Raw genomic sequence first — 15,724 nt, forward strand, 5'->3', positions numbered from 1 at the left:
TGGTGAGACGTTTGGATGCGTCAGCAGAGTGTCAACGGTTTGCTGACAGGTTAATTAGGGGCTGATTATGGTTAAGGTTATGGACACAAAATAGATTTTATGATGAAGGTGTGGGTGAGGTTCATCATGCGTGAAGTAAGTGATTCAAAGTGAGGACTTGAGATGTGTAATATATCATAGTTACGACGATGTCAACGTGGTATTTTGATAAAAGAAATACGTTTTTTGTTTTGATCCTTGACAATGAAGAGGGAAAGTTAGGGCAGGGGAGGATGTGAGTCTACCCTTCAGTAAGGTGCCTGGGTGGGCAATAGGTACCCTAACGGATCATTAATGCATCTTACAAATGTGCTCTGGATAAAGGTCTGCTAAATAACGAAAACCTAATGGTTAATACATGTCATTACATCACATATGATAAATATTTCAATGATTAAATGGATGAGCACAAAGCCTCAATTTGTACTCCAGACCGTCTCTGCGGTTTGTCTTTAATCCTCATCGTTAAAAATCATAGTTTGTTAAATTGTAAATAAGTAATCTTGCCCCCTGCCGGCCCTGTGATGTTGCGAAAGGACATTTTCCAAGCAAATCTCTCAACGCAATTTCACAGCGGTTGAGTCTAAACACCATCAACTCGGTGAGATCCGAGCCATTTCATCCGTGAGAATATCCTCGCACAATGCCTGAAAGTAGTCATGGGGGAAGAAAAGGCTTTTCATGATGGGTAGCCGAGAGATTCCTGCTGCATCTTTCCAGGTCATCCGGTATAGCATGTTTTATTTTCTTAGAGATGATCAGTTTGTACAATGCCCCATGATAACATTGCAGAGTGGCTGCAAATTGGTCGGTGGGAAAGTGAAAACCCCTCCGAGCTTAAGATTTGGGGACCGTGAAGGATGCACACAACAAAGTAATAAATAAAACTCGCTCGTCGTGGTCCTGGAACAGATTTCTGCAGCAACGGGCCTTGTGACGTGATGGGATGAATTGCTGAAAGGAGTCCATCTCAGTGCAGATGGAGTGTGCCATGAGGGGATTATTGGGACAGCAATGCTGTTAAGATTCATTGTGCCGTTAAATGTTCCTCACTGGCCTTCATGCACCCCAATGTGTGCTACTGCTACTAGAACCTGGCCTTCGTTATCTGACTAGCCTCTCCTAGCTGGTGTTGTTATATATACTTGGACTTCTATGTTGGCAAACTCTTCAACATTGGCACAGGAACAAATAGTCGAGTGGTTAGGTTGTTGGTTCTGCCTCGATCCTCAATGTCAACAGTCTAGCTAATGGCGTCCTCGATTTGCTCATTAACCACCTCCGAATTCTCTGGAATGTCACTTTGGAGTGTGTTGGCGGTGTAACATTTCCACAACAATCTTTTTGAAATGAAGCATGCATGTTGACTGAAGAGAGAGACAAAAAAAACTTTTGATGTCAAGACTCTCCTGCTCCTCCGACTATAGGAACCCAGCTGACTCATTAAGGGATCACACAACCCACGAGCACAGAGGCACGTCTCAAACTAACACGACAACAAGCCTCTGTTTGGATTTGTACTCGGGCTACTTTTGAAAGAATGATTTTCCTAAGGAGGACACGAGTCATGTGTTAACACACCCCCGGTCTTGATTCCTGGCCGTCTCGGTTCGATTAAGTAATTGGAACCGGACATGCCATTCATTATTTGCATTTCTTAAATTGAGTCAGACTCTCTGAAACACTGTATTGACTCAGAATGTACAATAGCATGTCCACCGCTCAATTCAGACGGGACAATTATTCAGCCCCATTTTACATTTTTCACACACTCTCTAATGGCAACCACAGGTGGCAAGCAAGCATCCAATTAAACGGACTGGAGCTGAATATACCAATTTGCATAGGCCCTATAGAATGTTGATGATTCAGCGAGAAATAACAGCTAATGATGTTTAGAGGTAGTCCAAAAAATTGTCAAGCTTGATGAAGCCAAGCCCCTGGAAATGAATAAGCGTGTCAAAAGATGCTCAAATTCCCCACCGCGTTTCATTACACACGCTTCTTATCCGGGCACCTGAAACCACACACACTTTTCTCACACTGAATCTCCAACGGGGGTATGTCCAAAAGCCTCGGTGCATTAAATATTCACCCGATCAACCGTGTATAAATGGATGGCCTGTAACTGCAGCTGACTAATAATAAGTTATTAATAAGGATTCACTTCCAGGAGAATGATGGATTGTTTTTTGCCTGTACGGGATCTTGTTGCATCATCTTGCCCTGCGTTGCACAAAGGTTTCCTTATTGATTTTAGTTGCGATGGGGGGTTCTTCGAAGGTCAGGCGAACCATTAAACAGGAAGGAGGAGCTGCACGCCACAGATTATACGGCTAGACATTAACCAAACGACTAACCAGCAGCCACTAGAATCCAAACAGCCGTATCATAATGCACGCTGAACAATGGAGCCATGGAATAATACGAATACCTCTACGGAAACAAGAAATAATGAAAAAAAAAAAAAAAAGGCTTATTCACGGGACAAAGGCGATGTAAACACGATGGACTGTGGAGCAAACGTAGATTCTGTGAGCGCTCTATGGGATGTTGAGGAGATTGACAGTAGCATCCCCTGGACCTCAGGGAGAAGCCACTGTGGGCAAATTAAGGAAATCACAGCGAGGTTGATTTAGCATTCGCTGCCAACGCTGTCAACGCTTGTGAGAAACAGTAAGCAATATTCCACATTGTGTAGGAGAGCAATGAGTAGACTTCCTTCAGGGCTGCTCCGTGCAGATAGGCCCGGGCGATGCTAACAATCCATTATGGTATAAATAGCCGCATTTTCTACATCCATTTATCCTCTTAACTCGCAGGGAGCAATAAATGGGGAGCTAGTCCATTTTTCCCCCGTGCCATTGTTAGGACATCTCATCCAGAGCCAGAGTTCAAGGAATTGGCCATGGGCTGAATCGCCCTGTCTGAAGAGCACCCACGACCCAGATTATTTGTGAACCCTGACATTATACTCCTGCACAGATCACTGGCTGTCAATCCAAGCCAGGGGCCGGTACCGGTCCAAAGGGTCTGGTGGTAGTCTGCATGGGATGCCACCCATCTGACCCGGGGAGATACCCTGGCCGTCTCTCTATCTCGACATATTTAGTAATCACCAGCCGGGAATGCAACACCTGTTTGAGGTGGAGATAAGGCCAGCAGATATCGGTGGTACTGCAGTCATGGTCGTAGTTGTGCAACGTGTGTGTGCGTGCGCGTGCGTGCTTGCGTGCGTGCGTGCGTGCGTGTGATACGCACGCACGACCGATTTATCGGCCTGCCGATTTAATCGGCCGATTATAGCCTTTTTGAAAATAATCGGCATCGGCCAAAAAGACGCCGATTACAACCGATTTTTTTTTTTTTGAGGAGATTGAATTTTACCGTACTACATGAAAGCACGCTCGCTCAGGCAGCTGCGCGCTCACCTCACCAATGTACACAAGACGCGTTGTTTGAGCATGTTGTGCCTGTTTTTCTTTAGGTCCCAGGCCACGTTAATTTGTTATACTGTAGACTCTAACGGTGAGACCATACTGCTCAGCACGCACGTGTTAGTCACTGCTCACGAGCGCAGCACATTGGGAGTTAGTTATTTATTTTACATTTTACATTACACTCATTTTTGACTGTAAATGTATTCTAAAACACTCAAAGGTTCTGCATTCAATTCACATATTCGTCAAAAGTGTTTAAAGTATATTTAAGGTATCAAAAACTACGTTTTATATGTTTTTTTGTTTTTTTTTTAATCGGCCGATTAAATCGTAATCGTAATTTTTCTCTGAAAATAATCGGCATCGGCATCGGCACTCAAAAATCAATATCGGTCGGGCCCTAGTGATAACATCAGGAGCAGAGTTATTAATGGAGCGATGCCCTCCTCGGCCCCTCCCGACATACCTTGTATACTAGCCAGAGCTTTACGCCATCACAGATGCTTCAATATAATCTCTTATTGAGTCGATTGCATCACATTCATATGCATGGAAAAGCTGAGGTACATGAAAAGAATGTGCAGCGAGTGAGCAATCATTTGACCTCGTTCATATAAGCCACGAATCACGTTTACGAGGCCTCCAATCAGGGAAAGCATAAGCGCAATGAGTACCTCTTCCATGGGCGGTACTTGACGTGCTAGACACGGACGCCCCCCAATGTTAATCCCTGACAAGTGAGATCTGCGCCCGGCTCGTTGGCCCTCCACCTCCGATCACGTTCAAATGCGCTCAATTGTCGGCGGTGGAAAGTTGCTAAATATATCGGAGCCACTGCCTCCTCATCGCAGCCCGTACAGAGGACGGCGTGGAGCGGTCTTTAAAGCGAGCCTCAAGTGTTCACAGGCAGTTTATGCAGAGGAGTCTGCCAGGTGTGATGGGGTCTGTTTCCTGAGGGGGTGTTTTTTTGGCGGCAGAAGATTTCTCATGCACTTTAATGGAAAGCTAAATCAAAACATATATGTTGTCAACATCCGCCCTTTTCCTGAGGAACAGGGCAGGAGAAACGCGGGCTCCGCGGTATCGCAAGAGACAATCAAATATGTATTCTCGCATTCTGGTCAGGCCCTTTTTTTAAAGGTCACACTTCCATCCCGTGGATCCAAATCTCAATGGAAAAAGCTTATCAAAGCAATTTTGCAGAGCCAGTCAGCCAGCCATCCCGTCAGCCAAGCAGTCTGTGGAAAGGCTGTGTGTTAAAGGCTATTTCACACCCTGCCCACTAACCAATGGGTGAGTGGGTCGGAGCGGCGAGGCACAGTGTTCCCGTGCGGACGCAGAAGCACCGCTAGGCTGAAACCCCTCAACGGGGGCCCTTGTTGTACAGTGAGATTTATCAGCGGAATTAAACGTTAAAGAGGAAGTGGAATGATAAGGAGGAGGCCTTAGGGGGGTCCAGATATCCACTTCCTCTCCAAACCTTTCCATTTTGGATAAGAGTGCACACGAATATTTGCCACGGTATTCGGCTAAACTGTAACGCGATTTTAAGTTATTCGGATAAAAACGCACAAGTATATTTGACACACTAGTCGGCTTAACTATAACGCGATTTTAGTTCATTAGAATAAAAGCGCATGTTTAATTGACGCACTATTCTGCTAAACTTTAAGGCAATTTTAACTTATTCCGATAAAAGTATAATTCACACCCTATTCTCCTAAACATTAATGGAATTTTCATTTTGTATTTCCCAGAAAATGTCTTTCATGCATTCTTTTAAATCTTGTGTTCATGTATTTTATTGATTATTTTAAATCCAGCTTTTTTTTATCCTGTTTTATGTTTGACATATGTATGACATGTGCTAAATTAATAAGTGGAATTGACTTGACAATTCAAGCAAAAATGGGTCAGTGTGCTCTGAAGTGTTAAATTCACAGCACATCCCTGTCTATTTTTTCTTGTTCATTTTTATTTTTAATTACCAGTAAATACGGTGCAGCAGATAAGAGAAATTCTATATTTCTCTATGCTAAAATGGCATGGAAATTGGATCAAATGCACTGTTTGATGACTTTGCTGAGACAAATAATAGACTAGACTAGACTACTGTTTTGCATGTATTTACCTGTATTTCAATTATGGCACCCATTGCTCCCCTGGAAGAAAGGATCCCCTACTCTGGGTTTCTTCTCAAGAGTTCCTTGCTGATTTAAAGAGCACCTAATATGCTTTTTCGACTTTTTTGACCTATAAACGTTGTTATAATGATTTATAGTCATGTTTAACCATACTAAAGTGTCAAATAATGACGTACATGCATTTAGACGTATTCCCTGCTGACCGTCTGGGGTGGCTGTGCAGAGCGCTAAACACTAGGGACGCCGATCGCCAATTACTAGTTTAAATTTCCGGGATGTATCTACATAGAACCATCACCGCTGGACAAAATATTATGCTGCTGTTTGTATCAACTGTGTTTTCCTCAATGATTAATGCTGAACACAGACTTTGGCACTGTTTCCTCTCAGCGGAGACACAATACTGCTGTGTCCGTCCTAATGAAGAAAACACATTGTCGTTGAATGCAGACAATATCAAGCCAAATTAGTCTCTCAATGAGCGCTTTATGACGGCCAAACTTTCAGTGGCTGCAAAATGTTTGTTACAGTTGCCAGCTCAGTATCTGGCATAGAGAGGGGGAAAATAATGAAAAGGAAAATATTTGGGGAAGGAATCGAAACTTGACAGTTGTCAGGGCAATTTATCTTCCTGTCAAAATTCACTGACTGCTGATGCACAACCAAATAACCCCCCCCCCATCCCCCCCAAACAAACGCAACACTCTAACCCACCGAACGGCTGAATGCTGTTGGGTGCAGAGCAGGAAATAGAAGCTGACATGTAAGCATGTTTACTGTTTAAGAGCTATTTCACCTGGCTGGCCCCATGTCAATAAGCCAATAACGATCCAAGAGCACTTGGAGCAAAATGTCTTATTGCGCCAGATTCTATTGAGTCCTGTGTGGCATTGTGGTGATATATATATATATATATATATATATATATATATATATATGCATATATATCTAAAATAACTTTAGAGGGGTGGCTGGTGAAGGGCTGCAGGCATTTGATAAATGACTCTTAACTTTGGAGTTCCGACTGCTGCACTCTATATTCCTGCCGCCTCATGCAGCTCCCAGAGTTGCTTTATTTGCATGTACGTGTCGAAGTTTCACATGCTATGTTGTTAGCCTATTACCACCTTTTCAGCTGTACCGTGTCCTTTGGACCAATCCCCTGTACTGCGTTAACGGACTTGCAGATCCCGTGCCAAATGGCTTTTCCATTTGATGTGCTGGGAGACAGTCCCTGTGATTACATTTAATCCTGGGCCCCATTCTTTCCCTTTGACCGGCTCTACCATTTTTCTCCCTTGGCGCACTTCAAAGTGCGGACACTTCAAAGAAGAATGAGTGACTGGGCCACGCTCGGACGCCGAGGAAGCCTCCTTTTGATCATCCTCTGAAACGTCTCCCAACGCAATCAAGGGCGACTGTGCCCGTGAAGATGATATGACAACCATGTGATCCACGCAGTCATCCTCAGCTCCATCAGATAGCCACGGCATGCTCTAATCTATTAATATGAAAATGAAGGAGGACTGAATAAGTTGGTGGCGGAGGCTAGCGGTGGTACCACTGGGGATGGTAGGGGGAGAGAGGGCAGAGGGAAACGGCACAATTACCATCAATACTCTCCGGTACAAAAAATGATCTAGCGATCCATTTTTTGGGGGGGGGGGGGGGGGGGGGGGAGGAAGTTTACGCTGCATTTCGTCAATCTGCGTTGAAAAGGTAGGCATATTTTACAAGCCACCAGATCATCGCCCAATCGACCTCCGTCATCCCGAGTGTCTCTCCCTTTTGAGAACGAGGCATCCATCCACCCATCCACCCATAGTCCATCTGCCCGTTCTGGTAGGATCCCCCCCCACCCATCCATCCATCAATCCTTCCCTCAATCCCGTCTATCAATTCCCCCATCCATGCATACATCTGTCCCGCCGCCAGCCAACGCCCACCAATCCATCCATCCATCCATCCATCATCTGTCCCCTTCTGCCATTCACCCCCCCCTGCGGTGCATCCATCCAGCGGGCCCTCTGTCCCTCCGCACACAGTGTTACCAGGGGATGGCGGTGACCTCACCTGATGGGGTTATGTGTCTCCAGGAAATGGAGGGCTCGGGTTTCCCACTGGCGGTGCAGATGAGCGACACGTTGCTGCCCTCGTTCACGGTTATATCAGCCGAGATGTCGTATATCTTGGGAGGAACTGTGGAGAGAAGGGATGGGAAGAAGAAAGAAGAAATGCACGAAAATAAGATTAACATTTCAAAATATTTGACCCCAGGGGTTTTCACAATGTCATCTCTTTGCAGTGTCATAATACCACTAACTCTTTTATGTTTTGTCCCCGCAGGGAGGAAAAAAAGGACATTTGAGGTGAAGATCGTCGCGGTATAAGACAAATCTGTGTCCTGGGTGTGTCCTGGCGGAAGAACGGTTCAGTAACCCCCTGCTGTCCATGGACATGTTTTATTTGGCAGGCCTGAATATTTAATCAATCTAAATGAACCCTTAGGAGGATAGTGTATTGTGAGGAGAGAGAAGAGAAAGTCCCTACCATTAAAGGATAGTTCATCATCAGTTTCTGGGAACTTAAATGTTCTCGGCGCTTTGATCTTTAACCCCCTCCCCGAATACATACTTAGCGAAACACGCAGAAATACATAAAAACACATTAAAGCAAAGCACAAAACACATCATTGCTGATGGACTGATTGCGATCAACATATCACACAAACACACAGACGCACACACACGTCCACGCACACACACACACAGTTTAAAAAGGTACCATTTTAATCTGCAAGATTGATGTTTCCGGGAACCTTTCTTTAGTGGCTGCTGCCATTTAATATTTCCTGAGCTTCCTCCAATTTCAACCAAACGATACTAATCCCCTGGTCCCTTCTCTTGCCGTCTTCTCAATGCTGTCAGCAAAAAAAAAGAAAAGAAAGAGGTTGAATCAACAGAGTTGAATAGAGAAATATGGACTCCTTTGTGATTTGAATTCTCCATGTAATTTGCCCGGGTCTTATCTGCAGCTTCCTCTTAAGAAACTAAATATAAAGATCACCCGTAACTCGTTTTTTTACTCATCGCTTGATTGATTCTGTTCCCCTTTTCTTCCGTCATCAAATTAATTTTAATTGGTCGTCAAAAAAAAAGAAAACAAAACTAATTTCTTTTTTTTGAAAAAATCCCAGGACGATCATCCAGGGTGAAATCAAACCAAAGGCTGGGCGCCATTAAATACGAAACTGACCAGATCGTTACTCTTCGGCCCAGGAACGTCCTTTACTGCGCTCGGAGAAGGACGTATATCCCTCATGTGGTCCGTCATGTCTTGCCAGGTGATCCTGTGATCAGCAGCAGGACCAGGTTCTAAATGATGAAAAAGAGTGGGACCTCTGGGTCTAAACGGAGCAAAGGGCCCGGGGCGCTGTTGAATCTGCTTTATTGCTTGTCAGACCGCTGTGTTTACTTGCAGCAGGAATCCACTGTTGACACACCGCCGTGGTGTCTGATAGCACAAAATGGAAAATTTCGGGGTTGTCTGCTGATGCTATCTCTCCCGGCAGGCAACCGAGAGGCGTTTTTCAAAAGACTTTACGGAAGATCTCTCAGAAATGTTTTCTCGGCCGAGCTCCAGGAAGTCCCTTCCTGTTTCTATTTAGGAGCGCTCGCTTGAGTGTATAAAACACTGACTGCCGCTGGAAAGAGAAGCAGAGGTCTCGCCGGGGATTCGAACGCAGAAAGGATGGGCTGAACCCGCTGACGTCTCCATATTAGGACACGTCAGGCAGCCTGACTGGAGCGGAGAAACTGTCAGAAGCTGACTGCACAGTGGCATGTGTACCATAAATATGGAAACCAAGTAGAGGCATCCTTTTCTTTGGTCCAAGCCTTGTACGCTAATGTTTCAGAAGTGTGTGCCAGAATCCAGACGTGAATTTAGATGCTGTTAGTGTACTGAACAAAGTGTGTGACACACACACGCATGCACGCATGCACGCATGCACGCACGCACGCGCGCGCGCCGCGTTTGGTTGTGCCTGCCAAGATTGCAGAAGATTAATTGAATGCAAATTCAACTCAGGCTTGCACCTACAAAAGTTGTTGTATTTATGGCATGGGGAACCATGGCTTTGGTTATTCTGATTGCCTTACGCACAGACTGTATTGACTTTAATCAACCCAAGAAGGGGAAAACCTCCCTATACATCTGATTATACAATCTGATTTTCTGAGTGTGAACGATGTGCGATGTCACAAGTCAATCTAGCCGATCACAGCCCAATCTGAAATGTATGTAAATCAGGGGGCTGGGGGGGGTGAAGAGTCTGAGAGGATGGCAGCCAGTTGAACCGTCAGTAGATCTGGGTATTATATTGTTGCTAGCAACGGTTTGTGAGGCACAGCAAACGTTTCTGAGGTTAGAGAAGGCCGTAGTTGAGACCGCACTTTAGAAAACATTGTTACTGAGGCGAGATGAGACAAGCTAGGTTAGGTTTGATGGCCACGTTATATGAGGTCTGATGGCAACAAGCAATTGAAATCCATTTGGAACTCCATCACTGCGGGATATGTGAGTCAAGTTGTTAAGTGGCTCGCGATAAGCTGTGGAGCTATCAGTAGTCAGCCAAGAGCGCGATTTTACCAATTGTTAAAGAACAAACTGTCTTTTTGAGTTTCAAGCGTTTTCTGTCCTCGCTGTTTTATTCATTCATCTATTTATCGTCGTTACTATAAATCTATAGGAGGATGTACGGCTGAGCTTGTACACGCAGCCAACTTCCACTCTATTTACTGTGTCTTCCAAATATTTTAGCCCATGCTCCTGTTCAAAGCGACTCAGATACATGTTATCAGAGAGCATGCCTAGAGTTGGGTAACTACTCCTATAGTCTACTCCAAAATGGTTCCAACCCAGAGCCCTTTATAGCGGTGAGTCAAACCCCCTAACCACTAGACTACCCCCATATCTCCTCACTTGATGTAGCTGCTCTCCGGGAGACGCCAACAGAGGCCTTTTAACACCTCGACTCCGAGACAGTGAGTCAGCAGCAGTTGGGTGTTGCAGTGCTGTGGCTCCCTCGTCGATTGCGTAACATTAGCACCTCTTCCTCACCCTTCTCCCCCCCCCCCCCCCCCCCCCGGCTCTCGGTGGTTGCGGCCGCTCCCCTTTCTCCCCCATCGCTCCCTCTCCGACATGCTAATTCGTCAGTGGCGCTGATATGATTGTCATGTTGGCCCAGCCATCTTATTTTTCCCCTCCATCGCCCAGAGGGAGGGGGGGGGGGGACGGGGGGGGGGACAGGTCTGGAGGGGGGTGCTTCTGAAAAGGAAGTGCCACAGCTAAAACTGTAGGGCAAGCCCCCCCCCCCACACACACATCACCAGTACCCCCCAGGTGGAGAAGAAACCTACGGGGGAGGGGAAGAAGGCTACGAATGACGTCTCCTTGAATATGCTAATTGCTTAAGGCCGTTTAAACACAACAGGCGTTTTTTTTTCTTTCGCTTCCTCCGCCGGAAGTTGGAAAGCGTGGCGGGCGCGCCGCTGACCTTTGAGTGAATTCAGACGGTCGTCTTCTTCTCTCTGTGACCGCTGTGTTAAGCAGCGGGGGGCCGCCGCCACATCGCAGGACCCACATTACCGGCAACGCCCACCGCCAGCGTGCTTTCCAATTACAGCCCAGAGCGACCCAGCGGACCCCCCGCGTGATGGAGGGCACAAGGGAGGGCGAGGCAGCTCAGGTAGAGAGAGAGAGAGAGAGAGAGAGAGAGAGAGAAGAGAGAGAGAGATGAAGAGAGAGAGAGAGAGAGAGAGAGAGAGAGAGAGAGAGAGAGAGAGAGATGAAGAGAGAGAGATGAAGAGAGAGAGAGAGAGAAGAGAGAGAGAGAGATGATGAAGAGAGAGAGATGAAGAGGAGAGATGAAGAGAGAGAGAGAGAGAGAGATGAAGAGAGAGAGAGAGAGAGAGAGAGAGAGAGAGAGAGAGATGAAGAGAGAGAGAGAGAGAGAGAGAGAGAGAGAGAGAGAGAGAGAGAGAGAGAGAGAGAGAGAGAGAGAGAGAGAGATGAAGAGAGAGAGAGAGAGATGAAGAGAGAGATGAAGAGAGAGAGAGAGATGAAGAGAGAGAGAGAGATGAAGAGAGAGAGAGATGAAGATGAAGAGAGAGAGAGAGATGAAGAGAGAGAGAGATGAAGAGAGAGAGAGATGAAGAGAGAGAGAGATGAAGAGAGAGAGAGAGAGAGAGAGAGAGAGAGAGATGAAGAGAGAGAGAGAGAGAGATGAAGAGAGAGAGAGAGAGAGATGAAGAGAGAGAGAGAGAGAGATGAAGAGAGAGAGAGAGAGAGAGAGAGAGAGAGAGAGAGAGAGAGAGAGAGAGAGAGAGAGGGAGAGAGAGAGAGAGAGAGAGAGAGAGAGAGAGAGAGAGAGAGATGAAGAGAGAGAGAGAGAGAGCGGTACAGAGGACAAAGCGTTATAGGAATAAAGAAAAAAAGAGGGTGAAGGAGAGAGAGGAGATACAGAGAGAGAGCGAGAGAGAGAGATGTAGAGAGAGAGCGGTAGGTACAGAGGACAAAAGAGAGAGCGGCATAGAAATATAGAAAAACGAGGGTGAAGAAGAGAGAGAATATAGAGAGAAAGCTATAGGTGGCGAGACTGAGGGATAAATGAGTATACAGGGAGAGAAAGAGAAAAACCTTGATGCTACTCTGAGGTTGTGCTCACGATGAAAGGTAAAGACCTTTTAAAAGCCAGAAGACTGGTCTTAGGAAATGGAATTGGATTATAGAGCGGATTGAAGTTTTATATTCCATTTTATATGAAACTGAAAATTGTTTTTCAAAGATCTTCAGCTAACTCTTAATCCTCCCTAAATTTCAGTTTGTTCCAAAAAAAACATTACCACAGGTACAATCATTGGAATCCTAAAGAAAATAGCTCATCAAGTTAATATACACCTTCGAAATGAGCCCGTTACCACATAAGCTACTCTCAAGGTTTTGCAATTCCCCAAACTTGCTGCAGGCTACGAAAAAGGGAAGTGACTTCCAATCCGTTAATGAGGTGTCAGACACGGGGTCTAAACATAAACACAGATTAAATTACTCAGAGGGATTACCACTGCTCACGCTGTCACCCGCCAGGAAGCACTTCATGCATAATACTTCACTTTGGGAGACAAAGTTTGTCCTTATTGTGTTAAAACACAGTTTTGTGATCCACTATGGACTTACCATGGATGATGGGACATGGTTATTACACAATGTGGGTGGCGTTTCAATTCCGCTATAAAATGACAAACTTCGCTCGAGAGTGTTGTGATTATTGGAAGCCGTTTTTTTCGTTTGCATACGAGAATGTTTGCTGTGCGGGCCAGATAGGTTCTTGAGGACACCAGGTAGAAGTTTCTGAATATGCGCACAGGCTATAGAAAATAAATGTAAAAAGAAACTGCTTGGAAAAAATATCTAAAAAGTTGCAAACAAAGTATTTTTTGGCACTTAAGGCGTGCCCTTACACAGTTCTGACACCTTAAAGCAAATATTACCAGGGCGGTAGACTAGCATAACTCATAAACTAGCTGGTGGTGCTCCTTTGATTCATCATCCCCCTTCCCCCTACTGCTTTAGCTCCTAAAACCATTTCACTGATCAATGGTAATCATTTTTAAAGAAGACCTCAAGGTTAAAAAATAAATAAATACTGAACACAAACTCAGAGAGACACACAAGTAATAAAACCAATAAAAACGCTTGAGAAACTGGGCTGTTTTTTCCGTCTTTATTTTCTCCATTCTCTTTCCATTCTCGGTTTTATCTACGCCCGGCAGCAGCAGAAGAAGAGGACGAGGAAGAAGCAGAAGTATAAGGAGAGGGAGAAGGAGAAGGAAAAGAGGGTGAGGAAGAGGAAGAAGGTTGTTGAGACCAACTCATGAAGCCTTCTTAATCATAAATGCTTGCGGCTGTAGTCTGCATCTCTTTGTGTCTTTGGAGAACCCCTTAAGGCCAGGTGGGAGAGTGGAGAGAAACCACAGTGTGTGTGGAGCAACGTGCACGCGGCGAGGAAATACAAAACAAAATAAAAAATGCATTCTGCTGCATATTAGCCAATGAGCATTGTAGCATAATAGTGTCATTAAGGGGGGGGGGTGATAAATTCAGCAATTTACTCGTATTAACATATCACAGGAAAATAAGACTGAGGCGGAGGGCTTATTATATTCTTCGTACAGAAAACAAAAAAAAACATAAAAACAAAACCGGGCGAGCTGCAATAGCAGGGATTCCGAGGTATGGCAGAAGCAACGTGTCGGGCTATTCAATCCTACTGCCTTCGTGGTCTTCCTTAGTAACACTGTGGTATGCATCTCTGTTTGTTTAGGTGTGACCTAGTTGTTTCTCTCACTGCTGGGCCTGGATGTGGCGTTGCCCCTCAGGGGAGACACAGGGGCTGCACCTGGCATAGGGCTCCAGCACACAGTGGATCTATAGAGCGGGTTGGCGGCACCATCACCCCTGCAGGGGATATTATCATCGCCTCTGTTTTAATTTGATGGCCCTGCGTTGACTGGTTTTATAGCCCGCTTTTCTTTTTGCTTTTCATACCATATTGCGTGGTTGTTGGGGTGCAATGGGTTTGGAATGAAAAAAGTGGAATTATACTGTGGTCTTTATGGGGGATTACCTAGACTGTATAATGATGTTGAAGAGAGAGGTGTCAGCACCTGTCTCTGAAAATCCACACCTGTCTCTGTGTTGGTTGCACACTAGTTCTGTTTGGGGTCAACTGCTTTGGAATGATTCATTGGTTTTAAGACAGTGGGAAAGGGGGTTTGTGTTGTATATGGGAGATCTACTTTGGCTTGTTGGTTGTATATATTTATATTGACAAATGTTCAAGAATGTCGATGACGTGACACAGCTTACCAAAAGTACAGGCGGAATCACTTGGAAGAAACCTTTGTTTGAATGTTGGAGAAATCCTGCCGCCAGCTAAAACTATACAAAAGCTGCAACTGAAGCGTTCGTTAATGGAGTATTTCCTTCATTCTTCAAGAGATTCGCTGCGACCCAGCTGCGCCGAACGTAGCCGGCCTCCAAAATGTCAGCGCTGAGACGCGGCGGAGTGGTTGTCAGGGAGGTTAACGACGCAGAGCGCCTGATTACGGAGAGGTTATACCCAATTTCATGCACTTCTGAGGAATTCACAAATTAAGGGAAATCAATTGATGAAGATGAACTTTTCCAAATACCTCGCGTGATGCAATTAATCGTGAATGTGAGCGGCTGCACCGGCCATGTAATGCACAGATAAGCCATCGCGCGCTTATTGAAAAACCCTTAATTTATTCACGCTAATCAGCGTCTCTCTGGCGTCTGCGTCTTTGCGTAGGATAAATACGTCCCCGCTGCACAGGCCCGACGGTCCACCGTGATCATTGTTATTGCAATCACAGCGGCTATTTCAATTAGCTCCGTCACTGCAAAGTGTTTCAAATCGATAGCGCCGTGAAAGCAGTCTCATGTTGCACATATGAGACGCAAAAGGCCAGTGAGGACAGTGGGAAAAAATATATAATCATGCTCTTTTTTCCAACCACCGAAATACCAGCCGGTGACCCATTAGGCCGTTGCTATGGGTGATTCACTGTATATATCCGCTGTGCGTGTGTGCGTGTGCGTGTGTCTATGTGCGTGTGTGTCTCTGTGTGTGTGTGATGATGGGATGTGGAGACACAAAGCTCTACCCTCCATCTGTCACCACGCCTTGATGCAGAACTAAGGTTAGAGTTCAGACTACAAAGTGTGGGTCGTGATTAATGGGCGGGGAGCCGTTGGCTGATGGCCGACACGGAGCGATACAATCACACTGTTCCTCCAAGCTCATCCCTCACACTCCACCGTACGTACACTGGACCGTACCAGTGCTCTGTACTGTTACATGCATTCAACTGTACTATACTGTTACATACACTGGATTATACGATACTACTCTACAATGTGGCATAGACTCAACTACACTGTACTTTTACATACCCTCAACTGTACTATACTGTGAGGTACACTCAATAATACTATAATTGTACATATACCCAACTA

General features: G+C 45.4%; 1 protein-coding gene across 1 annotated transcript in view; it reads right to left on the minus strand.

Annotated features, from left to right (window-relative positions):
* negr1 (neuronal growth regulator 1) overlaps window positions 1–15,724 on the minus strand; it is a 76,677-nt gene that overhangs the window by 23,612 nt on the left and 37,341 nt on the right. The window contains exon 3 of the mRNA XM_060067516.1: window positions 7,697–7,822. Coding sequence (XP_059923499.1) covers window positions 7,697–7,822 — 126 coding nt within the window. The remainder of the gene's footprint in view (window positions 1–7,696; window positions 7,823–15,724) is intronic.

The sequence above is a fragment of the Gadus macrocephalus genome, chromosome 12 (genome assembly GCF_031168955.1).
Source record: "Gadus macrocephalus chromosome 12, ASM3116895v1".
Taxonomy (NCBI): Eukaryota; Metazoa; Chordata; class Actinopteri; order Gadiformes; family Gadidae; genus Gadus; species Gadus macrocephalus.